A 26,595-nucleotide genomic window follows, 5' to 3' on the forward strand; every position below is an offset into this window, starting at 1 on the left:
GTGTGTGAGGGCCTCCTTACAGTCTCAATCTAATATTTTAAACAAGTGTTACATTTCAGAAAGAAGACCTGCTTGACGCTGAATGGTCTCTTCACACAAAAGTTCCTCATTTCATTTAAAAGGCTCAGTTGATGCAGCATACTGTGAAATGCACATTCAGCGAAAATGGAATAGCAAAGAATAAACTATTTTGGATGTTTTTTTCCAAATCCTGAAAAGCACCACCAGATAAAGTCTCAGTCTGCTTTTGTAGCTGCACAACGCTTCAGAATAGTACAACAATGACAATGCAGACAATCAATAATAAATATGTAGTACCATGACAATGGTTTGATGACCAAAAACATTTTATAATTCCATCAATTGAACACTTTCTGCACTATAATCATGTGGAAGTAAGAGGTATATTTTTAAAGGACCTGCTTGTTAATGCTGTCAGCAGTGTTTTTCCTCTTCCTTATTTTAGCTATACTAGAAAAAACACTTAATCCATGTACAGACAAAAAGAAAAGATTTTTCCCCACCCATTCAAATTCTAATCCAGATAGCACTAGCACTATCATGGTGTAAATGTCACTTAGATCAGTAGAACACTGCAGGAGGCTACAAAGTTCTCAGCTCCAGGCTGCACACTAGTTGGACATTGCAGATTAGTCTCTTGGTTGCCCAGTTCTGTGGGAAATTTCACTGATCGGGTTGCCAAAATCTATGAAAATAATGTGATTTTTTAAAAACTGAACAGCACTCTCACTCAAACATGTTATAACTTACCGAAGTAGCAAAATATTTTTTTCATCCTCTTGCTCTTCAATATCACATACAACTTTAAATTAAGACTTTGCTGCATTTACCTCTGATGGCCTCCTTTGCCTCTAACAGTCCTGCATTCACCGCTCCAACACAGAGTAACTGTAGCAGCTAGAAAATGTTACATGGAGTCCATATAACCAAAATCCATCCATGCTGTTGACCTCAGCACACACTTTCTGACATCCAGTGGATGGAGAGGCCCTTAAAAAGAACCGGCTGTATGTAGTGACCGTTGTTTTATGTGCCCAGCTCTACAGGATGAAGGGGAGTATGGAGGATCGCAGGGTTGGATAATCTCTGAACTCTTTTAAGTAGCCACAGTGTTTGCCTTTGGCCCACACAGTCATCTGAATGAAGGCCACAAGAGTGAAGAAAGCTACAGGCACACACTGGGTCATCACTGTAAAGCCGATCCAGGAGCCCACCTGTGAACAACACACACATACACGTGCATTGAGATTTATGATGCATGTGTAGGATGTATCCAGTAGATGGCAGCAAAGGTGCATTTTGTGTTGCAAGAATAAAATACAAGTACTAGATGCTTTTACTACCAAGTTGCATAGACATGCATACTACAGCTGTCTTCAGTATTTCCATAATAGCACAACTAATAACCAAACTAAAATGAGACTAAAAATCACTTGAAGGGTGCTCAGATTGCTCAGTTGGTAGAGCGAGCCCGGGATCTTTTGGCCTTTGGCTGCGTGTCATTCCCCCTCTCTCTCCCCTTTCATGTCTTCAGCTGTCCTGTCAAATAAAGTCCTAAAATGCCCAAAAAACTATCTAAAAAAATGACATATTGTTACTTAACAGATTCTTGGTCATGAAGAAGTAGAAGAACAAAAAGAAAAACATGATTTAACATTAAATGATATGTTCCCAATTTGTCTAGTCTGTTTAAGACAATAGTCAGGGGCCCAAGTTTAGCTTGCTTTAATCATTCCTCCTGTTTATACTGGTGTGTAAAATGTCCTTTCCTAATGTGCTTCCAACACAAGATAGGAGGTCAAAATTCACAGGCCTCATTCTGTGCAAATATTTGTTTATCTAAAGCTGCTGTGAGACTCCAGCAGTCTGAGATAGTCAAATCCAGTGGACATCTACCAAAGTTATAGTTTTTTAGCGTACCATTTTTGTGTTTTCCAGACAGTATTTTCTTGTCCTGTTTCTGGTAAGAGAGGACATAATTACCTCATATGTGTAGTTTGGACAAGAGACCAGCCAAAACATCCATGTGAATGGATTTTTCGTTGGGTAAGGAATCTTCTTGGTTTTTGAACCTGAGATGAGTAAAAACAAATACAACATTGTATTGCCTCATACTGTTGGCTGCTTTAAAAACACTGTGCCTTGATAGAAAATGCTCACCTGGTGGTTTGAGGTTACGAAGAGCAACATGGATGGAAAAATTCCCTACTTGACAGAACTATGGGAATAAACACATCCAAATTATGACAATCTACAAAAGTTGTTTTCCATTTAATATCTGGGAAGTTCCTTTACTGATCTGTAAATAAACTTACCAAGAAAATATAAAGTCCTGTATTCACCTGCTGCGGCCCGTAATCTGTCAATGTGTCACAGAAAAATGGATTAGGATGGAAGTCAACTTCGACTGATGAGTTAACGTGAATATTGCACTGGTCTGCACTTACACGGTGTGGTGTAGAGAGGGTGGTTTATGTAGTACGCCATCCAAGCTGCAGTGGACCAGTAATAGCCACAGTTCTGAAATAAAGGAAGAGACTATAATAAGTCATACTGTCCAGATAAGGCTCCACATACATTTTGGTTCAGATATCTGAGAATTACACAATGCAACATAATAATATACTGTGTATCACATTCAAGAGTCAAGATTATTCAGCTCACTTACCTTAAATATGTTTCTGAGAGGCATGGTCCCATGGGAGATACGGTGGACAAACAGTGTCTCCAGGATCCTCTTGATGTAGTGGAAAGAGTGACACATGCAGGCCAAGCTGAAACAGAACACACATACTTACATATTTAGCTGTGATTAATATACGGTCTCACTGCAGTTCACCATTACACTTGGCCTTGACTCAGTGTCACCATATACTTCACTACTGTTTGTCGTGTTGAGGTTGCAGGTGACACACAGGAGCAACACTGCAACAGATCCCCCAAAACATGAGAAAGTTGACACTCACTGTACCACCCAGTGCTTGCTGCTGGTGAAGTCATATTTGGGAGAGTAGATGAAGGGAAGGTGGAAGTAGAACATTAAGTAGATGACCAGTGGACCAACACACTCTGCCAGGAACACCTGAATTGATCAAAGAAAAGGCAGTTGTGCTTCCATTTTTGTTTTTCTTGGTTTGCGACCAGATGAGAAGAAGTGCAGAAATGTGCAAAAAGGCAGAACAGCACAAAACAAAGAAGCAATGAATGATCACATGAACGGCACTGCAATTAACAGCTCTAACAGTTAACTTCTCTTATATAATAACAAATACACTAACCAGTGAAATCCAAATATTTTCTCCCTGATAGATCAGCCCTTTGTCAGTCTGAAGCATCTGACAACGCAAGCAACTAACACCAGTATGGCTCTGGCTTCTCTAACAATCCACTTGTCTAATCCATTTTAAAACATAATCCATCCATCTACTTCTATAACCATTCAGTGCAACAATAATAGTATTATTTTTGCCCATGGAGCAAATAAGACACCACGGCAGCTTGTAATTGATATGATCAAGCGTAGCACAGTTGGCAGTGAATTTGAACCACTGAATCAGCACCTCGAGCAGAGCCCTGGCTAAGAGTGCCTGACCAATAGCTTCTGGTGAGCTCTGCTGGGGCAGTTCATGCTCCTCCCCCGCCCACAGTGGCACCAGTCAGCAGCCTGGCAGGCTGTTGGGGGGTTATGTCAGGGTGGGTTAGGACAGAAAATGTAGAGACTGGGTGGGTAAGGGTGAGTCAAGAAGCGCATTGAAAGGCAAGTGAGAGGTCAGGGAGATAAACACCTTTGGCAAAAATGGGGCGGTGAGATTATATGTCCTAGGACAGAGAACAGGCGGTGCAGGAGTAGAGAGAAAAATGTACCACAGCAAATCACCTCTATCTGTGACTGTGGGTTGATATTTATATTTAAGAGTTACTGAGTGGGTGATAGAGTGTCTGTATATATTTAAAGTTTAAGAATCCTGAAAGGCCATACTAGCATGTTTCACAGATGGTGTATACCTTTGCAGTATTTCCCTGACAGCCAGCTGATGAAAAACGTGCCGCACACACACAAACAATTATATCCAGAAGTGCAGCATGCAAGACCTTAAAAGGACCATGTGAATGCAATCGTTTCTTGCATTTTAAAGGTTGCTGTTCAGAGGATCAGATCTTGAATGCTTGAGCATGCTTGAAATCAGCCAAAGGCAGTTTTTTTCAAAACGTACTCAAAACTGAACCCTCAAATCTTGGCATGTTTAATTTCATCAAAGGAAGGTGAAAATCAATCTTAACACATGTTGTTAAGTGTACTTTAGAACGTAGCTTACAATAATGTAAAACATGCACGCCATGCAGCACCTCTGTACGGCCCACGTAGTGTGTGTCTGTGCACGTGTGGACTCACAGTCCCCCATGTGAGCTGAGGTCCTAGGTCACTGAAGTAAAAGCTGGCTGTGGTTCCCACAGGAAGTGTCTGCAGAATTTCCTCATCCTTGAGACACCTGGCCTCTAAAAAAAACATGACAGCAGAGATAAGACCAGACAGCATCCCATAACATTCAACTTCCATCAATCAACTGAGTCGGATAAATGCAGAACTCTTTTGTAAAACAAAAGCAGACGCACTTGGATCCAAGCGAAGGGACTGTCTGGCTGGATACCACTTTGGATCTGTTGAAATGGAGAGGAACTTTATTCTTGGACTGCTCCAAAGATTATGATAGGAATGAATGGAAAATGTGTTTTCTTAAACTCACTCACATGATTTTTGAAACAAAGCTTTGATATCAAAAACAGTGGCAGTTGGTTCCACCTGCAATTGAAATGTAAAAATTTACCATATTTAAGATTATCAGCAACATTAGTGTGCAGACTGCCAGGTTGACATTTTCAAGTCAATTTACAAGACATGGAGTACTACTGTCTTTACGGCAGAAGTTTTGGTTTATTTTTGGAATTTGTTTGTTACGTTGTCAATTCAATGTGATCCCTCACGTTTTCTGACACAAGGCTCATTTAAACAAGCACCTTTATACAAGCTGCTAATCATGTGTGTGTGTGTGTGCCTGGCTGTTGGCTCGGTGCAGTACAGGCATGTGCTGTTGCTGCAACAGAAATTTCCTGTCAGACGGAGAGGGAATTCTCACCTTCTAACTGCAACCCTCGCCCAATAGAAACGTAACTGATAATGGCTGCAACTTGACCGGGCCGCCTATGAAGTAGATGATTATGTGTAAAATTAGCCGTCTGCTTATAATGCTGACCCTGCAGTTCTTGAGCTAAAACAAATATGTTTCCCGCGGACTTCCCTGTAAAGTGATCCCAGTTTCTGCGTGTAATATTTTTAGAACAGACACGTTTGAATCATGAAACTTTAAAAGGATTGCACTGGGAGGTGATAAACTGTTGTGATTGACCATAACATCTATGGCATGCAAGTCTATGGCAATCTATGGCAAGTTCTCAAGCATTCTTTGTGCCTTTTGTATAGGATTTTAAGATCTGTGGTAATGCACCACTGAAAGCCAGTCCAAGTAAATCATTATGCTCAATATAAAAGGTGAGTGTAATCAGAAACCTTGTCCAGCAGCAGCAGTTTCTCTTTAGTCTTGATGTCCACGATCTCCACCTCAAAGTAAACAATCCTTTTGGCCTTTTTAGGAGGTTTCGGTTTTGGCCTTGATGAAGACTTCTTTTCTGTATCTGCTCCATTTGCACTCTTTGCCTCCAAAGCGAGTACATCCATGATACTGTTTAGTCCCAAATCTTAGTAGCCTGGGGATGAAATAATCTGTGACACGTCCAATCACACTGGTTGTCCTCGCCTGGTATGGTAAGCAACTGCCTGCTCACCCCTCAACGCAACTCTCAAGTGTGTCTTCTTTGGTGCCTTTTGGACGCTCTGAATAGCCCCCCACCTCCAGAAGAAGTATGTGAGACCATGAACACTTTTCCCCCCTGATGGAGTGTATGAATGAGAGGTGGAGGGAAAGTGAGCAGGGAAGAAAAGAGAAGAAGTGGAACAAGACCTGGTTTGAGAACATGAAGTGAACCTGCTCCTCACCTGAATAGCAGCCTCTTCATGATCCACAGCCCCCCTTCATGCTACAAAACGCACTGAAGACGAAACTGGAGAGCCCCAAGACATAATCCATAGTGCGCCATTTGCAAGGCTAAATATAAGTTGCCTGATTTGCTCTACACCAGCTTAGTAACCTTGAGCAGCCACATACAGCCCAACCCAGTGACACATGCCAATGTGCTCCCATTAGACCTATAAGACACATCTCCTGTCTGTTCTGCTCCTCGCTTGTTACAACAGTCAGAAGCCCCAATAAAAGCTGATCCGTGGGATGCAAGACCTCTACATGCCTTCCCCTCCCCCTGACCACCTGTGTGGCTGGTATTCTTTTCTCTCTGTGGCAAAGACAGACAGGTTTATTTCAGGGCATGCGTGGTGCAAGGTTTGTGCGTTGAATAAACAACATGGTTTCTAAAATAGGCCACGTGAAGGAGGTTTGTGGTGGGAGGAGGGCGTGGAAAATGCTGTTTGGGAGAAGATCAAAAGATGCTTTTCGGCGCACACGGTCAACTGATCGTTGAACATAGCCAACTGCACATCTATATACTGTGGTCTATTTATAACCAGCAGGAGCAGTGCAAGCAGTGGTATCACTGTTTGCATTCCAAGCTCATTTTTAAGTCTTGTATCAGAACTATCTCTGTTCTAAACATAATTCTTTTTTACATTCCTGATCAGAAAGACACCAATGTATGGAAAAATAATCCTCTCAAATATATGCTGAACTAGGCCAAGTTGTTTTTCAAAGGTGGTAACATTTAGATCTGACGTAAGAGGAATTCTGTGACATGGGACTCTTATCCTCAGTGTCAGTCATTTTTACTCTCTTGTAGAGTCACATTCACATTATGCAAAATACCCCCTTATCCCTAATGTGACTGAAGATTTGACATTAAAAGAAGAGATAAGTGTGATGTAAACAATTTTAAATGGATGTTTTAAATGTTGTAAATGTATTATGATTCTAATCTCTGTTTTTATTTGCCTGGCAGATATTGTAACTTCATCAATTTGACTGAGATTTCACTTCTGTGAACTGCAGCCGGTGGACAAAGAAACAGCAACGCGTGTTCGATATAAACACGATGGTACAAAAGATGTGACCATTGTAAAGCTTTTTGATAAAACTCTGTCAGAGCTCTTTTGATTTTACTATATGCTAATTTTAGAAGTCTGTAGTTCTGATCAAAGAGAAGCTCATTGATGCAAGCCTACCCCTCCTGAGTCAGGACCTGCTGAGAAACTGGATAGATCATTGCTTAACACTCACACACTCATTTCAACATGCTCCCTCTGGTGGGTACTACACAGAGCACTTTACAACCACTTTAGGTCTCAGGGCAATCCTGTGCACTTGTGTCAATACACACACAGTTGTCAGAGGTGTTGTCATGTAATATTTTGTCCAGGGGAGACTAAATAACAATGGAACCTTCATTAAGGTAGGATTTAGTGCAGGGCCGTTGTGTAAATGCGATAATTGTAGCTAGGTGTACCTAATAAACTGACAGCTGATTGCACTTGGCACTAAATCCAGTATGCCAAAAGTAAAAGTCCTTAATATGCAGCTTTGCAAATTTCCGAATATGTCAAAATCCTGGATTTTAATCTATCTATCTATCTATCTATCTATCTATCTATACAGGCGAATCTGCAAAGTAACTAAAGCTATCAAAGCTATCATGTGTGGTGGAATTAAAAGATATTTTTAAAGGGCCAATGGCCAATATTATTGTGATGGAAAAGCTATTAATGTACTCCAGATACCCAAACAAGAACAGTATTATTCTGAGGAACTGCTAATAACTATATCATTTTCAGGGTTTAAATTTAAAGAGAGTTCTGGCCACTTCTTAACTGTGGTTTAAGTGAAACCGGAAGTTGTTGGCATGGAATCCTCTTGGCACGGTAGTGATGACACACATCAGCAGCATCACCGTCTTCCAGAAGTTTCCTCACACTGTTTTTGAGCTCGGCGACACCACACGGGCACTCCTGCATGACCACGTTGTTTTATTTTATGCGGTTTAAGTTAAGTGACATTCTTTCTCCTCCTCTCAGTTGTCTACGGACTGTGACAAGTGAGGGAAGCAAACCTTGAACGTTAGCTAGCCGGCTAGCTAGCTATCCGCAGCAGTGACAGTTGCTGCGGCGGTGGTGGTGAAGCCAGCTAACACGGGACGTCCTGATGCACTAAACAGAAACTGAAGCATCTGTGCTGAAAATGTCTTTATGAAGTCGAAGCAGAAGTGACCGGTTACTGACATGGGTAAAGATTACTACAAAGTGCTTGGAATAGCCAAAGGTGCCTCTGAAGATGAGATTAAAAAGGCGTACAGAAAACAGGCCCTGCGCTTTCATCCCGATAAAAACAAGTCTCCCGGATCAGAAGATAAATTCAAGGAGATTGCTGAAGCCTACGATGTCCTCAGTGATGCCAAGAAAAAGGACATTTATGATCGCTTTGGAGAAGAAGGTAACTGGACACTTCTCCCCACAACTTGCATGCAGTGTAGTTTGTACCACCAACGTTACATGTTCTCTTTACTTTAGCCTTTAACTAGCTATGACTTTACCATACAGGCCTGTTACTCATTTTTTGCACCTTGCGTTGCATTTATGCATTGCTGCGTTTATATTCTATTTTTTTTCACCTTATTTTTATTATTATCATTCAGTGGGTTTTTATTTGTCGTCTTAGTTTCCATTATTTTAACATGCTGAAAGCTGATTTCTTCATTGTAAAGCACTTTAATATACATTAGTTGTACGAAAGGTGCTTTAAAAATACAGTTAATTACATTATAACATTTTCATACAACTTGTGATATTGTAATCTTCAGCACTCCATTCATTTTCACTTCATTTGAGTCTGTTAGCCGTAGCCTGGTTGATGCAATAATGCATCCTCCTAATCGGTCATTGCTGTTTCTGGCATCTTTATCTTTCTACACCAGTAACCACTGTGTGTGTGTGTGTGTGTGTGTGTGTGTGTGTGTGTGTGTGTGTGTGTGTGTGTGTGTGTGTGTGTGTGCTCACACACACACACACACACACACACAATAGGTGTAACTAGAGAACCTACTAGTTCTTGCCTGTCCTGTCAGTCTTTCACTGGAATAATAATTTTGGTTCAGCCAGCTCAAAAATGCCTTGATTTGTGTCTTTCGGCAGGGTTATTGTCCACATTCTTATGTGCAGGAACAGAGACAGATGTGACTTTTAGGCAATATAAAAGTAACTTATATTGCTAGCATCATTTATTTAATATTTAAGGAAAATGCACATTAATGAACATGTACAATAGTACAGGTAAAAATCCAGATTGTAGCCCGAGGGCTAATTTCCATCTGTAGTCCATTAGGCTGGTTGAATTTACAATAAAAAATGACACAAGATATACAATAGTAAAAGTAAATACATAAAACAAGGAGAACCAGAGAAATAAAGGAAAAAAAGGGGACAATTCATTAGTAGCTGTTAAAAAAGAGACACAATTCATTAGCATGTTCTACTTGGCTAATTCAGTACAGCATACAGTTAGGTGGTTGCACGTTTGATTAGCTCTAAGCCACAACTCTACTTAGCTCTTAAAGGAGGCCAAAGTGGGACATTCCCTTAAAGCTGGAGGGAGTATGTTCCATTATGCACCACCTTTAATAGTGCATTATGGCTGAAGGAGTTTTTTCTGAAAGGAACCTTGCATTCCCTGTTTACAGTAGCCCTGGTGTAAACAGGGACTGTCTGTATTTAATAATCTCTAGCAATGGAGGTGGCGCCAGGCCATGTAGTAGCAACATCAATTCATATTTTCATTTTTTCATTTATACGTTGGATTTTTGTTGGGATGCAAAATGAGCATTTGTTAAATTCTAACTTAAAACCAGCAGTATCTGTTTGTTTTTTTAACTCGATTGCTGACAAGTGAGTGCAGTTTCATTGGTTTATTTACACAAGCTTTAGTTATTATGGTAATTCTCTTTCTGCAGATACTTTCCTACTAGAGCCCGACCAATACTGGATTTATAGAAGCAAATTCATATTTTTCCTTCTGTTTTCCTCAGGATTAAAGGGGTCTGCTGGTGGTGGAGGTGGAGGACAGAGCGGTCAGAGCTACAACTACACCTTTCACGGTGACCCTCATGCAATGTTTGCGGAGTTCTTCGGTGGCCGCAGCCCTTTTGATCAATTCTTCGCGCAAAATGGGGAGGAAGACATGGACATCAACAATCCCTTCGCACCATTTGGCATGGGAAGAATGCGCGGCATGGACGGGTTTCAGAGATCCTTTAAGTCCCACCCGGGAGGCCTTCGCCGGCCGCACGAGAAGAAGAAGGACCCGCCTGTGATGCATGAGCTGAAGGTGAGCCTGGAGGAGGTCTTCTCGGGCTGCACCAAAAAAATGAAGATCTCCCGTAAGAGACTCAACCCAGACGGCTGCACAGTGCGCAACGAAGACAAGATTTTAACAGTCGACATCAAGCGCGGCTGGAAGGAGGGGACGAAAATCACGTTTCCTAAGGAGGGAGATGAAACTCCCAGCAACATTCCTTCAGACGTGGTGTTTGTAGTGAAAGACAAACCCCACCCGGTGTTCAGAAGAGAGGGCTCGGATATAATCTATCCTGCAAAAATATCACTCCGAGAAGTAAGTTGAAACTCACGTCAGTAAATATCACTCGGACATTCATTTTTTTTCTTTTGATGGTCACAAAAACAATATTTCAACAAGATTTTGCCTTAAGATGTCGATTCTCATTGTCTGTCTGTCTTTCTCCAGGCGTTGTGCGGATGCACAGTCAATGCCCCGACACTTGACGGCCGGACCATCACTGTGACCTCCAGAGACGTTGTCAAACCCGGAATGAAAAAGCGAATTGCTGGAGAAGGGCTCCCTCTATCCAAATGCCCCGAGAAGAGGGGCGACATGATCCTGGACTTCACAGTGAAATTTCCCGACAAACTGGGTCAAAGCACACAGGATGCACTCAAGCAGATTCTTCCTCCATGACATAAAAAGATAGAAGTTTGCCCCGAAAATCCAGCAACACACTCCCCTGTGCAGTTGAGCTTGGACGGTTGAGGCTCAGGGCAGATTTGGTTTTCAGCTGTTTTAATTTCACCCTCTTAATACCAAATCCATTTTCTTACCCAGCATCCAGACAGTTTATTGAGTGTCTTAAGACTCGGAAACTGTCAGAGCAACCTACTTTACGTTTTTCTGCGCGTGTGTGTGTTTAGCAGAGTAACCGTGTTTAGTAATAGTCTTCTACAATGTCAGATTCAGGCATGAAAAGTATATAGTGTGTATATAGATATCAAATAAGTTATCATGTTAAAGGTTATGGTTTGGCTGCAAGGAGAATAGTGTATTTTTTAAGTTTACTTGGAAATGTAATGAAGTAACTGAGGATTTGTTTTCACAGCAGCAGACTTTGGGAGTGCTTTATGGGAGCTCGCAGCCAGCTAATTAACAATACCTCAGGTAGTACAGTACCTGCAGTACTACATTACTCAACAGGACAATACATTTGGTTGCTTTTAGATAAAGTTAAAGCAGTGTGGATCCTAAGAGGTAATCTGACCCTTGGTATTGGCATCACTACTGACTTTATGAAGAGGAGCGCTATCAGCCAGATGTAACCGATCAACACTAAATATACTTTCTTTGTCACTTTAGCGTTTCAGTCATCTACACTCAGTCACAGCTGGCCGCCAGTTTTCAGAGCTACAATCTCAAACTGACTAGAAGAATATAATTTCAATATGCACAGGCCTAAAAATAACGACAATGTATTAATAGATGTCTCCAGTTATAATTAAGAAGAGAACTTGCATTTATGTAACCTTAAATAAGATGACTCCTAAGAGTTACAGATTTTAAATTTCAGAAAGAAAGCACTGGTAAGATATGCATCATCAGATTTCTGAGTTTAGGTATCAAATTGCTATTGGTAGATATTTTTTGGATTGGTATAGTGATGGTGGTTAGGATGGCACACCTAACAAAAACCCTTGTTTATTTGGAAGTACACTAGGGCTACACAATTGATTCCAATTTGTATCGAAATATGGGCTAGTGCAATGTCCAATTTGCGCAGGGCAGCACCAGAGTACAGAGCTTACTACCTATGTAAAATATCTGTGGGAAGACTTTTTGTGCCAAATAATTGAAACTATGTAATTAGGTGTGGGTGTGTGTGTGTGTGTGTGTGTGTGTGTGTGTATCTACAAGTATGTTGAGAGCATGTGTGCATCCTGTTCTGTTTGACTGACAAACTACAAAAAGCTATTTACTGCATCTGTACCCTTCACGGATGCTTAACAGCTTACAGTATTTATCCTTTTTCTGACGTTTATTTCTTCTTCTTTTTGACCCAACATGTTATCAGTCTGATCCCCGCTAAATGTTGCAGATATGAAAATAAGTTTAAACACCTGATCTAAATGCCTGTATAATACATTTTTGTTATTTTGTCTGAGCTCTCTTATAGGTCATACCTGAGAGAATCCGCTCCAAGATGTACAGTATCTGGAAATATGGAGTTTAAAAGTTCAGTAGGAATCTTAAAAAAAAATATTGACCTGTCATATTGACCCCTGTGCACCTTGACTGTACTGATGATTGATCAGTTGGTTTCTTTTCACATTTTTAAGTATTTTTAGTGTTTACTGCTCCTGGTGGAGTTTTCAGTTGCTAACATGTGGTTTAACATGAATGTAGAGATGTGTAATCTCTGGATTGTGTAACTGCTTTTGTTTTTCTTGCAAACGTTATCTTTTTTTCAAGGGAAAAATGTGTAAGCATCTTGTTTTGCTTCTGGTTTATGTTGTTTTGAAATGCCTCAGGTTAGGATTCAAGATATTTAGATTTTTAACAGAGCTTTTATGAATTTGTAAGTGGGGTGGACGTCTTTAATATGCCCTTCCTGTGCTGTGATGATTGGCATTTCCACATTAAAAGAGACTGGCAAATATCTAATCAACTATGGCCTACATGTTTGAGTTATTGAGGACACTTTAGTGATTGAAGCGTTGAAAGCTAATTTCATGGTAATCAACATATTTACTATTTAATTTCATTAACATGTACGCTCAGCATCTTCTATTATTTTTTTACTTTACCAAATAAATCTAAAAATTGAAATGTGAGCTTCATAAGCCTAGTTGGTTTTGATTAAAACAAGTATGTGTTTACACTGTCCTCTAGTGGTCTTGATGCGATGCTACATTGAGTACTTTTTCTATTTTATTTGGAAATGTAACCACGCTATTGTATCTAACTGGATGCTGGCGCTGTTTGAACCATTCTAAAGAGCAATTTACAGTCTAATCTTTTTTTTTTTCTTTTCACTCCTATATAAAAAAAAAACTATGTCCACACACTGGACACAAAAAGAAGTAGCAACCTAAACAGAACATATCACATTATAGGGAACCATCCAACGGGTTTTTGAGATCATTAAAGTACCAGAAAGAACAGAGCGTGTGTTGGTTACATGCATGTGTTGGTGCATCAGAGAGAAAGGAAGTACATGCTGAAAGAAATGAAACGAACATAATGGAGCTTGGGGAAGGGAACGAGGCAGAAGTTGGTTGATCAGCTTCCCAATAAGAACAAGGCTTGGTGGGAAAAATGTGACACACTGGACAATGTAGGAGTAAACTAATTCCAGAAGATGGCAGTAATATTGCATTAAGGATGCAACCTGCCGTTAAATACCAAAGAAGAAGAAAAAAAACACTGGAAAATGAAATGGGGGTTGGGGTTTACGAGGAAACATGAACGCGTCAGTGTTTCACCCCTGCTGGGCATAAATCAACAGCAGACAGAGACGGGATTTACCTTACAATCTGCCCAGCCCAAGTCGACCTGTCACGAGCAGGATAACATACTGGACTTTCTCTGCAAGCGCCTAATTTTTGACAACTCAAAGCGGCACCGTTAGCAGGCTAAGCTAGCAGGAAGAGCTGCCGACAGTTGGCTAAAACTCCTAACGTTAACGTTAGTCCGGGTAGGAATTACTGGCCTGCCATACTCCCTTCTGTTCACATTTAGCGACCATAGTTGAGCTAACGTCAGGTAGCTAACTAACCTCAGCTGTTTAAGCCACTTGGAATACTCACTCTTTACTAGATATATAATTTCGGGATTAATTATCACTGATTTAACTAACTTCCGTTTATAGAAGCTACATGCTTGGCTAATTGTCAGTGTAATGTTTGTGTTGCTAGAAGTGTAGCTAAGATATGCGGAAAATGTGCTTTACAGCTAGCAGCTAACATGAGCTCTAACGTTATCCGATGTCCTGACCGTCCACGCTAAGGTATAGTTAAGGAATCGCTAATGTATCGTTAAAGAAGAGCTAATCAGGCAGTGCTAAGGGGAGCCAACGTTATAGCGTTACACTACTGCGAAAAGATGTAATGGCAAAGCTTGTTTAAACTGCTGGTATAGCCGAGATGTAACTGCTTTGGTAGATGGATGACTATTAAAGGGGTCGTGTCTCTGTTTTACAGCTGGAGACCACCCACTGCAGGTTGCTGGACTTGACGGATCCAGCTATGTAAGCTGCTCTGATGTGTGGACATCACATCCATTCAGCGCCTGGTTGAGACAGCTTTCAAACTAGCCTGGAGGACCACACTAAACCTGTGACGTAAACATCCAACAGACCTGCAGCTCATTTGGCTGAACAGGTGTATGTTGGACTGGATTGTAGCAAAACTCCCCTGAACAGCCTCCTCCCTCTCTTACCTCTACTCTCCCTCTAGCACTACTATGCCTCTGGGTTTGGGAAGAAGGAAGAAAGCCTCTCCGTTAGTGGAGAACGAGGAAGCAGAGCCCATCCGAGCAGGTCTCAATGTGCCAGGTATGGATGGCCTAGATGGAGGTGTTATCGGGCTGGGAGAAAGTGCCACCTCTGAAGGTCTGCCGCCTCCACACAGCAGCATGCGACCTCGCCTCATCTTCCACACTCAGCTCGCTCACGGCAGCCCCACAGGCCGTATCGAGGGCTTCAGTAATGTGCGGGAGCTCTATGCCAAGATTGGTGAGGCTTTTGGAATACCGCCATCTGAGGTGAGTCTCTCTGCTGATTGTGTTTGGTGTGAGGAGAAAAGCATAATGGTAAATCTTACTGGTTTGTTGTCTCGCTCCACAGGTTATGTTTTGCACACTGAACACTCACAAGGTGGACATGGACAAACTATTGGGAGGCCAGATTGGGCTAGAGGACTTTATTTTTGCCCACATTAAAGGGCAGCGAAAGGAAATAGAGGTGTACAAAGGAGAGGATGCACTGGGTTTGACTATCACTGATAATGGAGCTGGCTATGCTTTCATCAAGGTGAGAATTGTTGAAAGAGTAGAAAATAGATTTTCCTTTGACTCAAGGATCCACAGGGGAAGGCGGGACCCTGGACTAGACTATATTAGGAAATTATTTCTGCCCTGAGTATGAACTGTGAATAGATTGCATGTGATGGGGAAAGGGTGATGAACTGGATAGGGGTTTATATATTTGATTTTTGATGTTTTTTAGAGAATCCGTGAGGGGAGTGTCATCCACCAGATCCAGGTCATCAACGTGGGTGATATGATCGAGTCGATCAACGGCCATCGCCTGATTGGGTGTCGACACTATGAGGTGGCTAAGATGCTAAAAGAGCTGCCTAAAGGGAAGGAGTTTATTATCAAGCTGGTGGAGCCTCTCAAGGCCTTCGGTAGGTCTGGGAGGAGAAGTCATCTGAGAGACGGGCTTAATTGTGATATTTGTTTTTTCCGCTCCACAATCTCCAACGTGGTGTGACAGCACGTCATGCTGCTCTCTCTGGACATGTGGCTATGAAAGCAGTTTGCTCTCTGATTTCTAGTTGGTGGAATTTAGTTGCATAAAATGAATACACAAGCATGACCTCTTAATGGAATAAGTCCCATTGCAACACATATACATAACATGTCATTTAGGTGACGCTTTTATCCAAAGCGACATAAAATTGCTATATATGTCAGAGGCCACACACGTCTGGAACAACTAGGGGGGTAAGTCTTGCTCACGGAAACATTGGCTGATGTATTTCAGTGGGAATCAAACCCTGGTCTCCCACCATTGAGGCATGTGTCATATCCACTGCCCCGACCCCCATTCTACATACAACATGTACAACACAGTATAGCATTAAGTCATGCAAGCTGGAGAATAACGGGAGGAAATCTGATTTGCAGGACTGTACAAAGTGTTTTAAGGATCTCTGTTTGTCCATTGTGTGTAGATATGATCAGTCAGCGGTCTGGAGGGTCCAGGTCAGCATCAGGGGTTCAGCTGGGGACCGGCAGAGGAACTCTGCGGCTGCGCTCTAAAGGTCCTGCTACTGTGGAGGAGCTGGTGAGTGTTTTTACAACACCTGTGGACTAACAACTGGCCTCTGTATGGCTTGGAAAACATAATGCTGTTGCATTGCCTGAGTCTGTGTGTTGGATTTTTTCTTCCTTTCAGCCCTCTGCATTTGAGGAAAAGGCCATTGAGAAGGTAGACGACCTGCTTGAGAGCTACATGGGAATCAGAGACAGCGAGCTAGGTAAGTTCAGGTTTGTTGGGTCTAAAGGTTTCAGAATTGGTTGGTACAACTAAATGTTCTCTACTCTCTCTTTGTCTCCTCAGCGGCTACCATGGTGGAGCTTGGAAAGGACAAAAAGAACCCTGATGAGTTTGCCGAGGCTTTAGATGAAACCCTCGGGGACTTTGCCTTCCCGGACGAATTTGTTTTTGACGTCTGGGGTGCCATCGGTGACGCTAAGGTTGGCCGAGTGTAACCACAAAAAGTAACAGTGCAGACCAACCGTTTGTGTGACCCCCCCACAACATTCAGCACTACTAGGAAACCCAACACTACCGTCATGAGTTTGTTTTAATTCCACTGTATACTGCTACTATTTTTAATTTAGAGTGTACCCTTTTGTGACAATAATGGCAGTTAGTGGAAGAGGAAGGGGACTCTGATGACTTCCCAAGTGGTTTTTTGTCTTCCAGCTTTTTTTCCCCAGAAACTACAAGCACGTCGATGAGCTCCCCCTTTGACCTGCATGTCATTGTTGTAGTTGCTGGCAGTGGAACAAATGCAGCACAAGCCTCTAAAATGGGAAAAATGAAAGACAACAGCTAACACAAAGTAAATCTTTGATACTTAGCAAACAAAATGTGATACATTTTTTTCTTTCCACATTGCACTGTGTTGCACTGCACTGTAAACCAACAACCCACGTGAACAGAGACTGCGCTGTACCTCACCTGGTGAGCGGCACAGTCATTGCACAGTACAAGGCATCGGCCCCCCTGAGTTCCAGACTCGTCCTGAACCACTCGCTGTTACGGTTATGGATCCATTTAAAAAGCATGTGCTCTATTCTTTATCTTCTTAATGATGTCTGCTGTTTTTTAGTTTTAGTTTTTGGGGTAAAAATTGTCGTCGCTAAAGGGTCATAGTAACATGTAGCTTGCTGACTAAATGACCAGTGGCGTTTATTCACCTTTAACATCCTCCATGCTGTAATGAAGTGAACTGCAGCACATTACAGTCTTACTTTCATACATTTGACAGTGTTTCAGAGACTTGATGTCAATTGACTTTTTTTTTTTTTTTTTTTTTTTTTAAACTGAAGGTGAGAATGAGAAGCAGATTGGTTTGTGGGTTGTTTTGTCTTATTTTTTTTATATTGCTAGTGTTTTTATATAAAGTGATGTGACGTCTATTTTAAAACAGGGTTTGTGTAATAGATCATTTTGATCTTGTGTTACAACTACTTTATTTTGAAGCATTACAGAGGGCAGTATTAAACAAGAGCGAGTCGTGAGATGGAGTAGTTGTGTGAAAAGGAATCTGTTAAGAACGATATGCCTTCATTTCTTCTCATTTTATGCATTTTATACATTTTTGTTAGAAGTGTGCATTCTGGTGCTGAAAAAAAGTATCCTGTCATTGGAGCAAAAGACCAAACTACTTCCTTCATGTGTCACAGTGACTTGTGTTAATAGAGAGAGAAAACAGGCAATGCTGCACCAACTACTCCGCATAGGTCCACGCGTCTTAAAAGTTTTTGGTGTTAACCTTTCAGTATATCCAAATGTATGAAGCTATTTTGTAGTTTTGTTTCATTCTATGGAGTTAATGAATATCTAAATGTATTGAAACTGATGCTATAACACTTAACACTGAAAAGAACACATTATTTTGATGGCTTTGTTTTACACTGTTGTCAATGTCCAATTATATTGCAATAATAACATTTGACATGGCAGTCCTTCCTGTTTCTTCTTTTAGTTTAAAGATGGGATTACTTTCAAATGACATTACATTCTAACATAACACTGGGTTGAGTGTGTCAAAATATCTAGTTAGATCAGATGATTGCATGCGTGTTTAGCTGCTTTCTGTTTGTGTGTGTTTCTGTTTGAGTGACAATGCTGTGATCCACTGTGAGTGTTTTCCAACATTCTCAGAAACCACCCTTGGCTGTGTTGTGTTTCTTCTCACTGCTGTGTCCTCCTGAAATAAACATGACATTTAATGAGAAATCACTTAGACTGTCAGCAGGCCATCAGAGGTAATGTAAATAGATACACCTCAGTAAACTTGATAGTGCTGCTCAAGCTCAGCGGGGTCACCTTCAGGCCTTTGTCCCAGTTCAACACTGAATACCTTTTGCAGTATGTTTGGTTTGTGAATGTTGCCAGGAGGTTTGCAGCTGTTTTGAATTATGTATACATTCGTCCATCACCTGTGTCTTACAGCCATACTTCATAGGTTTGTTCTTTTCACTCAAAAAAGGCCCAAAACTGCTAGAGCACTTTCAGCAACATTAGTATTTTGTATTATAAAGAAGAAAAACATCTTTTTGACTGCCTTATTTCATGTAGTCTTGTTGTGGTCGACAGATGAGGGGGAATGACATGTCCTTTATTTACTTAAAGTGAGTTAAACCTGTTCTTCAAGTCCCTGTTGATATATAAACCCTGGTTGCTTATTAGCAGTGTCCAGATTACTCTGTGGACTCAATGCAATCAGACAGGAGCACCTTTTCCAAACCGTGTACTTCGACAAACAACCACAGCTATAAAAGCAGACCCCCTGCCAACACAGGAACCAGCCATGGCGCTGCGCCCACGTGCTTCCTCTCAGCCGGGAAAGCCTTCCTTCTTTCTTCCCAAGGTGGCTACAGGCGCTCGACCACGGGCTGTTTCCTCACGCCCTGGCTCCATGCTAGAAGAGGAACTGTCTTGTTCTGTATGCTGTGAGATCTTTAAGGACCCCGTGGTGCTCAAGTGCAGCCACAGCTTCTGCCGAGCCTGTCTTCAGCAGTTCTGGAACAAGAAGAAGGCCAGACGTGAGTGTCCCATCTGCAGGAGGAAGTGTTCCTTGACAGAGCCCACGGTCAGCCTGGCACTGAAGAACGTGGCCGACACCTTCCTGAGGGAGCAGGATCGCGGGACGGCAGGAAAAGGGGAGGGGGCCCATTGGCCTGTAGAGCAGGGGGGTATGGTGGAGGTGAAGTGCATCACACACGGGGAAGTTCTCAAGCTCTTCTGTCTGGATGACTTTGAACCCCTCTGCTGTGTGTGTCACACTTCCAAAAAGCACCATGGACACAAAGTGTGCCCCTTGGAAGAGGGAGCACAGGACCTCAAGGTAATGTGTGTTTATTTGCAGTTTAATTTGGTTTTAAACAGACTACATGTTTTTAATCATTGATGGAAATGCAACAAAGGATTTTAGCACCACTGCAGTAAAATTAAGGATAATTGTTATTCCTGCCATCAGAAACACTTTCCATTTTAAGCTTTCTGTCAAAATTGTTTTCAGCTCTTAAAGTTGATCGTACACCGCATGTTTTGGCACTTTCCCCCCCTTAAGGCAGAGCTGAAAAAAGATCTGATTCCTCTGAAGAAAAACCTGCGTAGCCTGTATGAAGCCAAGCAGGAGTGTGATGACACAACTGTGCACATCAAGGTATCAATAAACACAGAGATCCAGGAAAGGACCGGCATGACCGCCGACGTGACAGTTGCTTAGGTTGAGCCATGCACTGTTAGTGTGTAAACATGTCAGCCATGTTCTTTAAATAATCCCCCTAGTTTGCTTTCAGGGTGCAAGTTCTCAGAATGGCTCTTTACTTCTAAAGCTACAGTATTTGTTTGCTTAAAAAAGATCACACATTTTGAGGTTTTTGAATCAGGATTGCTTGCTAAACTCAGAATTAGAGCAGCCCTTTTATAATATGGTGTAATAACAGTATATTTTATAGGATTACTTTGAAAAAACTTGGAAAAAGAAAGCTATTTGCTATAGCTGATACTGTCATATTAGGGTTTTATGATGTTATTTATTTTAGCCAGAGAAATTACTTAATGCACAAAATATTAAGGACTTACTTTTCAAGATGTACATAGGTGAGTCAAATCAAAGTAAAGGTAATTTATTTCTTAGATATGTAGATAACAGGAGACCGAGACTATGACCCAGTATCGGTCACATTATCATACGGCATTTCTGTGTTGAGCCTCATTTCCATGTGTGCCAGGACCAGACTGAGGCCACAGAAAAGCAGGTGAAAAAGGAGTTTGAGCAGCTGCGGGAGTTCCTGAAGAAGGAAGAGACAGCTCGACTTGCTGCCCTGCAGCAGGAGGCCGAGGAGAAGAGAGAGCTGGTGAGGAGAAGGTCAGAAAACATCACCAGAAGTATCCTCACCTTCTCTCACACTGTCATTGCCATTGAGAATGAGATTGCTTCCAGTGACGCTCTCTTCGTTAAGGTAAGTGCTTGTACATTTTTTTCTCTCTGAATTCATCAGACCATGCAAACTATTGCACTATATGCAAAGTATTTGTGATACTGTCTTTTTCTCTTGATTTTAGAATTACAGCAACACAAAGAAAAGGTAACTGTTTTATTATCTGTTCTGTAGTCCAGTTTCAGCGTACTAGTTATTCAGTATTAGTAGCTTCCTGTGTTTGATTTTTGTTTTCTTCTTGCAGAGCACAGATCCCACTGAATGATCCAGAAAAAGTGTCAGGTGCTCTTATAAATGTGGCCAAGCATGTCGGTTCCCTTAAGTACCATGTGTGGGAGAAGATGACAGCACTGGTTCAGTACAGTAAGCAATCACTTGACTCTGTGTGTGATGTTTGGCAACATTGCAAAGTGGAATTTTGTGAACCAAGTCAGTATAGTTGTTTTGGAGCAGGTGTTATTCAATAGTTTGACCCAGAAGAAGACCAGGATGCAGTTAATATGAGCTGGCCTTCTTTTACCAATGTGGGCTCATCAGTGAAGGCTTTTTAAAAATGTTTTGCATTCATACAAAGCAGTGCGCCTTGAATTTAGAGAGGAATTGATTCCCCGGTTTGCTCTTTTACAAAACCTACTGTCTGTTTTTGTCTTTCAGCACCCATCACACTGGACCCCAACACTGCCTACCCGTGGTTGTCCCTCTCCCCAGACCTCACCAGTGTCACCAATAGTGGATGCCTCCAGAAGCTCCCGGACAATCCTGAACGTTTCGGCCACTTTGTGTTCCTGCTGGGCTCGGAGGGCTTCACTTCAGGACGTCACGCCTGGGAGGTGGAGGTGGGAGACAAGGCAGACTGGATGCTCGGGGTGGTCAAGGAGTCAATCGACAGGAAAGGCCGCATCTCGGGCTGTCCCGAGGGCGGCTTTTGGATGATCTCACACTGCGATGGCGACTATTTGGCTATGACGAGGCCCAACAACCCGCTGCATGTGCAGGGAGAGCTGACCCGAGTCAGGGTGCAGCTGGACTACGAGTCTGGAGAGGTGACCTTCTCCAACCCTATCAGCATGCTGCCCATCTACACCTTCACTGACTTCTTCACTGAGAAGATATACCCTTTCTTCTGCCCTGGAGCCAACATCAACGGGAATAATCCCAAACCACTTAAGATCTGCCCCGCCAATGTGGCTGTATGGAACAGTGCCACGTGGTGATTTGAAGAAGAAGTAAAAAAACAAAAGCAAAAAAACGTAGAAAACATAAGTGTATTTTAAATTTAATAAAAACAACCCAATTGTTTATCAAATCATAAGTGTGTGTTACTGTGTAAAATAAGCAGGGTACAAGCAAAGTAATTAGAACAAGTATTGGTTTATTTCACTTGTGTTTATTAACTGAAGGACTGCAGTTTTTGAGGGGGTAGTTTGAAGCTACCAGGGGATAGATTGGCCCTTATGATCCAGGAAGGCACCGCTTTGCTTCTCCGTCAGGGAGGCCATCACGCTAAGCATCCCCTGCACACTCTCCAGAGGATCAATGTCCGCCTGGTGATCGGAAATACACAGGTAACACGAAGGCTCGCACAGGAGTTCATTTCTTGAAAGGATCTAACGTTTTAACCCACAGACCAGCTACATTCACAGTGAAAGTGATATAAGTGGTTCATATCAGTTCCCCCCCATCTCAAATATGACAACTGTTTCTAAATGATAATGCTGTTCACCCTGATTTAGTTGTAATTAAACAACAACAGTTTCTGTCCTAGTTCAAGTGTGTTACAAATGTTCTTTTAATGTTTTGGGTATGCATTTATGTTATCTGGGTTTTAGTTTTGCATGCTTGATTTAGTGTTCATGTTTATCTGCATTTAATGTTGCACCCTGACTGAGACCCGGGTGGGGGCTGATGGGGTCTGGGCAGTAAGACACTAATCAGCAGCATACATGTGGTATGGAAAGTAACAACCCTGTTTACTGGGTGACACTCACCATATAGCACAAGACACTGGGGGATCTGAATATTTGACATATTTAGTTTTTGTTCTTGTTTTGCTTAAAAGAAATGCATTGAATACATTGTTCCAAAAGCCTGGTTGTTAATAAAAACAAAAAATTAGCACTGATGTTTCATATTCCTTATGTTTCTTTGCATGCATTCTTATTTTAGAAAAAATTACTGCAGTTTGTTTACTAATGATTTATTATTGATTATTAAACTTAATTTGTCTTTAGCATCAAAGTACTGCTCTGTTTAGACAACTTGACCTGTTAAGGTTTACCTTGTGTAAAAACTATGACCGTTTAGGGCAAAAAGTTTCCATGCAAATTTCTAGTAAAGTCAACTAATTCGGAATAACAGTGTAAACAATATATATATGAAGATTTCCCATTTTCAATCCTGACCTGTACTTTCATAATCAATCTATATCGGATTTGTGGCATTATGAACGCATTCTCGTCAGAAATGTGATGCCCTCCATTGAAACACTAGAGCTGTGGCCTACATTCATGTGTATTCTTCTGCATAAGTACACCTCAAAGTTACTTCCTAAAACAGGATAAGCAAGTTAGAAATATAGACATAGCTATGGCAGTAGTTATGCTATGTCCTTGGGAACTGGATTTTAATCTATAAAACAAAAATGTTTTAGATTAGGTTTTATGAATGTGATTCTGTCGGATATATTTATGATTGCTAATACTGAGCAGCATTCCATAAAGTATTTCCCTTTTATACAGCTTTTGTTTTACTTGATAATCCACCTTTGCTTTGTTTTGATTATCAATATTTGAATATTGTTTGTTCAGACTGGCATCAGATATTGGACACATTGGACGTGTTAACATTTTAAAATCAGTTCTGGGTACCAAAACCCTGCAATGTGAATGACGCTTACTTTGTAAAACACTCACACACACAACCATGAGAGTTGGTTAGTTTTCTTAGTTTTTGTCTGTAGATTGTGTTGATTCAACTAAAACGTACTGTAGTAGAAACAGCACAATGATTAACATTGACCTAAAAATGTGTGTGAAATAGAAAATACAACATGGTTTTGCTATTGTATTGTGATTCTCAATAAAGTAAACTAGAATTCCAAGCTGACCTTTCCTCGACATTGTTTCCTGTGTAAAAACTGCTGACTCACCTCCTCTCCACCCATTTCAGTGCGCACCCAGCCAGGGTGCAGCACAGAAAACAGGATCTCATCCTTCTTCAGCTCCTCTGCAGCACACACTGTCAGCATGTTCAAACCTGCCTGAAAAGAGATGGAGGAAAAAGAGCAAATAGACAGAAATTTAGGTAAGCAAATGTAGCCTACTTAAGAAATGTAACTTGAAGCCTTGGAGCCTGTCACAGTGTTAGCAGGATGTCACTCACCTTGCTAATGCGATAGGCTACGACAGGGAAGAAGACGTACGAATGTTTTAAAGCTTCCATTGAACCCAAAAGTGAGGAGATGCTGACGACGGCTGCTTTGCTGATGGACATCCCGGGCATTCCACTGGCCTTCACTGCGTCACGCAGGTGAGGCAGGAACTCCTAGAGATGAACGCCAGAAATAAGGTCAGCAAGCGGAAACCTTCATTGTACAGTGTTGAAGTTCTGTGTTTTAGATCTTCCCCTCCCTTACTTTAATTAGGTTCATAGGGCCCATGACATTAGTGTTGAAGCAATGTTGCATGTCCTCAGGACTGGTTTCCTGCACAGTGCCTTTGGGCAGGATGCCTGCGTTGTTAATCAGCAGGTTGAGACCACCTGTCCCCACCAAAGAGCCCACCTGCTGGGCGCACAGTTTTATGCTACAAAGGTCAGTGGCGTCTGACAGAGAGAGATAAAAAAAGTGGAGCCTTAACAGTGGTCAATGGCAGACAGTTAGATAAATATCAGAGCACTGGGCTATTTATACAGTGGCCTGGCCATGGGAGCAGGACCGAGGGTTTAACAGAACAAAACATATGACAGAGAGCTTGTACCCAGACGGACAACAGAAATGATGTCAGGATTCTTCTTTGCCAGTGTTTGCAGGGCCTGTAAATACACAGAGGAAAAACATTTGTAATTCAGCAAAGATTCACACACGCTGTTGATCACTTGTAGCCTACTCTCTATTATTGAGCTGTATAAACTACAGTAAGTACATTTACATATAAATTAAGCTACCCAGCAGAGCTCAATAATTGACAGAAAAGGTAAAGAGTCTTACCTCAGCTCTGGGTCCATCTGGGTCCCTGCAACAGGCGAAAAGCTTTCTCACTAGACAGGGAGCCTCCAACATTTGCCTAACCATTTCCAGGCCCAGGCCTCTGTTGGCTCCTGTTATAAGCACGCTGACCTGTTGAGCTGCCATTTCCTCTGCCTCTGTTAGCACAATTCCCTGTCTGAGCTCTTGCAGAAAGCCCTTGCTGAAAGTTTGGTCTAAAGCCTGGCCACACCCACATTCTTGTGTGTTTATCCAATCCTACAGTCCTATTTAAAAAGTGGGCAGGTCAGAGTGACAAATCAGGCCTGTAGCTCAGATACTGAGAGGCTGTAGCCTTGCCATTAATAAAAACAAAACAAACTACCAGCTGGCAATGACATAGTCAAAGAAAGAAGCAAATATGGCGATGGTGCAAATGTTAAAACATGCAAGGTGACGCAAAGCAGTGTAGTTTATGCTGTCTTCACAAAGCTCAGAGAACACTAGCACAATGCAAAACAAACAGCAAAGGACTTCCTGATGACAACCATAAAGGAAAAGTCCAGTGAGCTAACTGAAAGACACACTGTCCATGTTGGGTGTACACATTAAGAGTCATGTTAGACTCATGATCAATGAAACCATCAAGGTAACACAGCTGATGAAACATTCTGTATTGATCACAATGGGCATGTCAGAGTGGATGTTATTGAGTGGGTGTCTTTGAGGTTGTGATGAGTAACACCGGTGCACCTCAAGGAACTGTACTGATGCCATTCCTCTTCACTCTTCCAGTTCAACTCATGTCCTTGCCACCTTGACATTTTTTTACTGGCTACTCCTACATTGTTGGACACCCCTTCAGCAAAGACAATAAGGTTGGATACAGAGGACTGATCGAGAGTTTCCTCACGTGGTGCAACACCAAAGTTCAATATCAACAACATTGTTGGTGGTGGACTACCAGAGGATCAGGAGGTTCACTGCTGTGGTGGTGGTGGTGGCATCAAGGCTGGTGAATCCGGCAGACTTCAGAGGCTGGTTAGGAAGGCCAGCTCTCTGTTTGGTGGCGAACTGAACATTCTTGAGAGGATGAAGGACAAGATCCAAGCCATCCTGGATAACCCCTCTGGCCCTCCATACGATGACCTGTTGCAGATGGGTGACTCATTCAGTGCCCACTGCCATCAGACTGCACAATTAGCAGCGGGAACCACAGACTATAGTTTCTATTTTTTTAGCTTTATTCTTCTCTTTTTGTTTTATATACTATTACTATTTTAAATTTGTTTTTTTTCTTCTTTTATTTCTATCCTCGTGCTGCTGCAACAGCCCCTCTGAGGATTCATTAAGGCTTATCTTATGTTGCAGTATTGTATGGTTTTTGGTGAGCTTGGGGACATTGCGGTATAAATTAAAGTTATTTAGTGCGAGTCATAAACAGTGTTCATGTATCGAAGCAAAAATAGCTCAGGAATGTGAGCTTGGCCAACTACAGAAAAAACATAATGTGTAAGACAATCAATTAATTAC

General features: G+C 41.7%; 5 protein-coding genes and 1 long non-coding RNA gene across 7 annotated transcripts; 3 read left to right on the forward strand and 3 right to left on the reverse strand.

Annotated features, from left to right (window-relative positions):
• Positions 1-497: 497 nt before the first annotated feature.
• On the reverse strand, positions 498-6,338 carry tecra (trans-2,3-enoyl-CoA reductase a). The gene is made up of 11 exons (XM_034895348.1): positions 5,588-6,338; positions 4,771-4,822; positions 4,636-4,680; positions 4,415-4,518; positions 2,988-3,103; positions 2,690-2,795; positions 2,469-2,541; positions 2,337-2,380; positions 2,182-2,239; positions 2,005-2,093; positions 498-1,235 (listed from the first exon to the last, which is right to left on the reverse strand). The coding sequence occupies exons 1-11, from the start codon at positions 5,753-5,755 to the stop codon at positions 1,062-1,064; spliced, it is 1,029 nt and encodes a 342-aa protein (XP_034751239.1). The 5' UTR covers positions 5,756-6,338; the 3' UTR covers positions 498-1,061.
• A 1,640-nt stretch (positions 6,339-7,978) lies between these two features.
• On the forward strand, positions 7,979-12,004 carry dnajb1a (DnaJ heat shock protein family (Hsp40) member B1a). Its single transcript, XM_034895349.1, has 3 exons — positions 7,979-8,567; positions 10,156-10,739; positions 10,872-12,004. The coding sequence occupies exons 1-3, from the start codon at positions 8,357-8,359 to the stop codon at positions 11,100-11,102; spliced, it is 1,026 nt and encodes a 341-aa protein (XP_034751240.1). The 5' UTR covers positions 7,979-8,356; the 3' UTR covers positions 11,103-12,004.
• LOC117958749 lies at positions 11,631-12,382 on the reverse strand. The gene is made up of 2 exons (XR_004659777.1): positions 12,201-12,382; positions 11,631-12,125 (listed from the first exon to the last, which is right to left on the reverse strand). It is a non-coding gene; the product is annotated as an uncharacterized LOC117958749 (long non-coding RNA).
• Positions 12,383-13,834: 1,452 nt separating this feature from the next.
• On the forward strand, positions 13,835-18,389 carry gipc1 (GIPC PDZ domain containing family, member 1). Of its 2 annotated transcripts, none has more exons than XM_034895350.1 (7): positions 13,835-14,106; positions 14,612-15,173; positions 15,256-15,441; positions 15,637-15,817; positions 16,367-16,479; positions 16,591-16,672; positions 16,756-18,389. In XM_034895350.1, the coding sequence occupies exons 2-7, from the start codon at positions 14,874-14,876 to the stop codon at positions 16,905-16,907; spliced, it is 1,014 nt and encodes a 337-aa protein (XP_034751241.1). In that variant the 5' UTR covers positions 13,835-14,106; positions 14,612-14,873; the 3' UTR covers positions 16,908-18,389. The 2 variants fall into 2 exon arrangements, with proteins under 2 accessions (XP_034751241.1, XP_034751242.1); XM_034895351.1 differs by having other exon boundaries at positions 13,837-14,174.
• Positions 18,390-18,985: 596 nt separating this feature from the next.
• On the forward strand, positions 18,986-22,102 carry trim35-12 (tripartite motif containing 35-12). Its single transcript, XM_034895342.1, has 6 exons — positions 18,986-19,777; positions 20,003-20,098; positions 20,670-20,900; positions 21,004-21,026; positions 21,124-21,242; positions 21,534-22,102. Exons 1-6 carry the CDS (start codon positions 19,241-19,243, stop codon positions 22,091-22,093), a joined length of 1,566 nt encoding a protein of 521 aa, XP_034751233.1. The 5' UTR covers positions 18,986-19,240; the 3' UTR covers positions 22,094-22,102.
• A 129-nt stretch (positions 22,103-22,231) lies between these two features.
• LOC117958748 (C-factor-like) lies at positions 22,232-25,327 on the reverse strand. Its single transcript, XM_034895352.1, has 6 exons — positions 25,087-25,327; positions 24,857-24,911; positions 24,514-24,701; positions 24,261-24,422; positions 24,028-24,138; positions 22,232-22,423 (listed from the first exon to the last, which is right to left on the reverse strand). The coding sequence occupies exons 1-6, from the start codon at positions 25,228-25,230 to the stop codon at positions 22,310-22,312; spliced, it is 774 nt and encodes a 257-aa protein (XP_034751243.1). The 5' UTR covers positions 25,231-25,327; the 3' UTR covers positions 22,232-22,309.
• Between the last annotated feature and the right edge of the window lie 1,268 nt (positions 25,328-26,595).

Source organism: Etheostoma cragini, chromosome 15, assembly GCF_013103735.1.
Source record: "Etheostoma cragini isolate CJK2018 chromosome 15, CSU_Ecrag_1.0, whole genome shotgun sequence".
Taxonomy (NCBI): Eukaryota; Metazoa; Chordata; class Actinopteri; order Perciformes; family Percidae; genus Etheostoma; species Etheostoma cragini.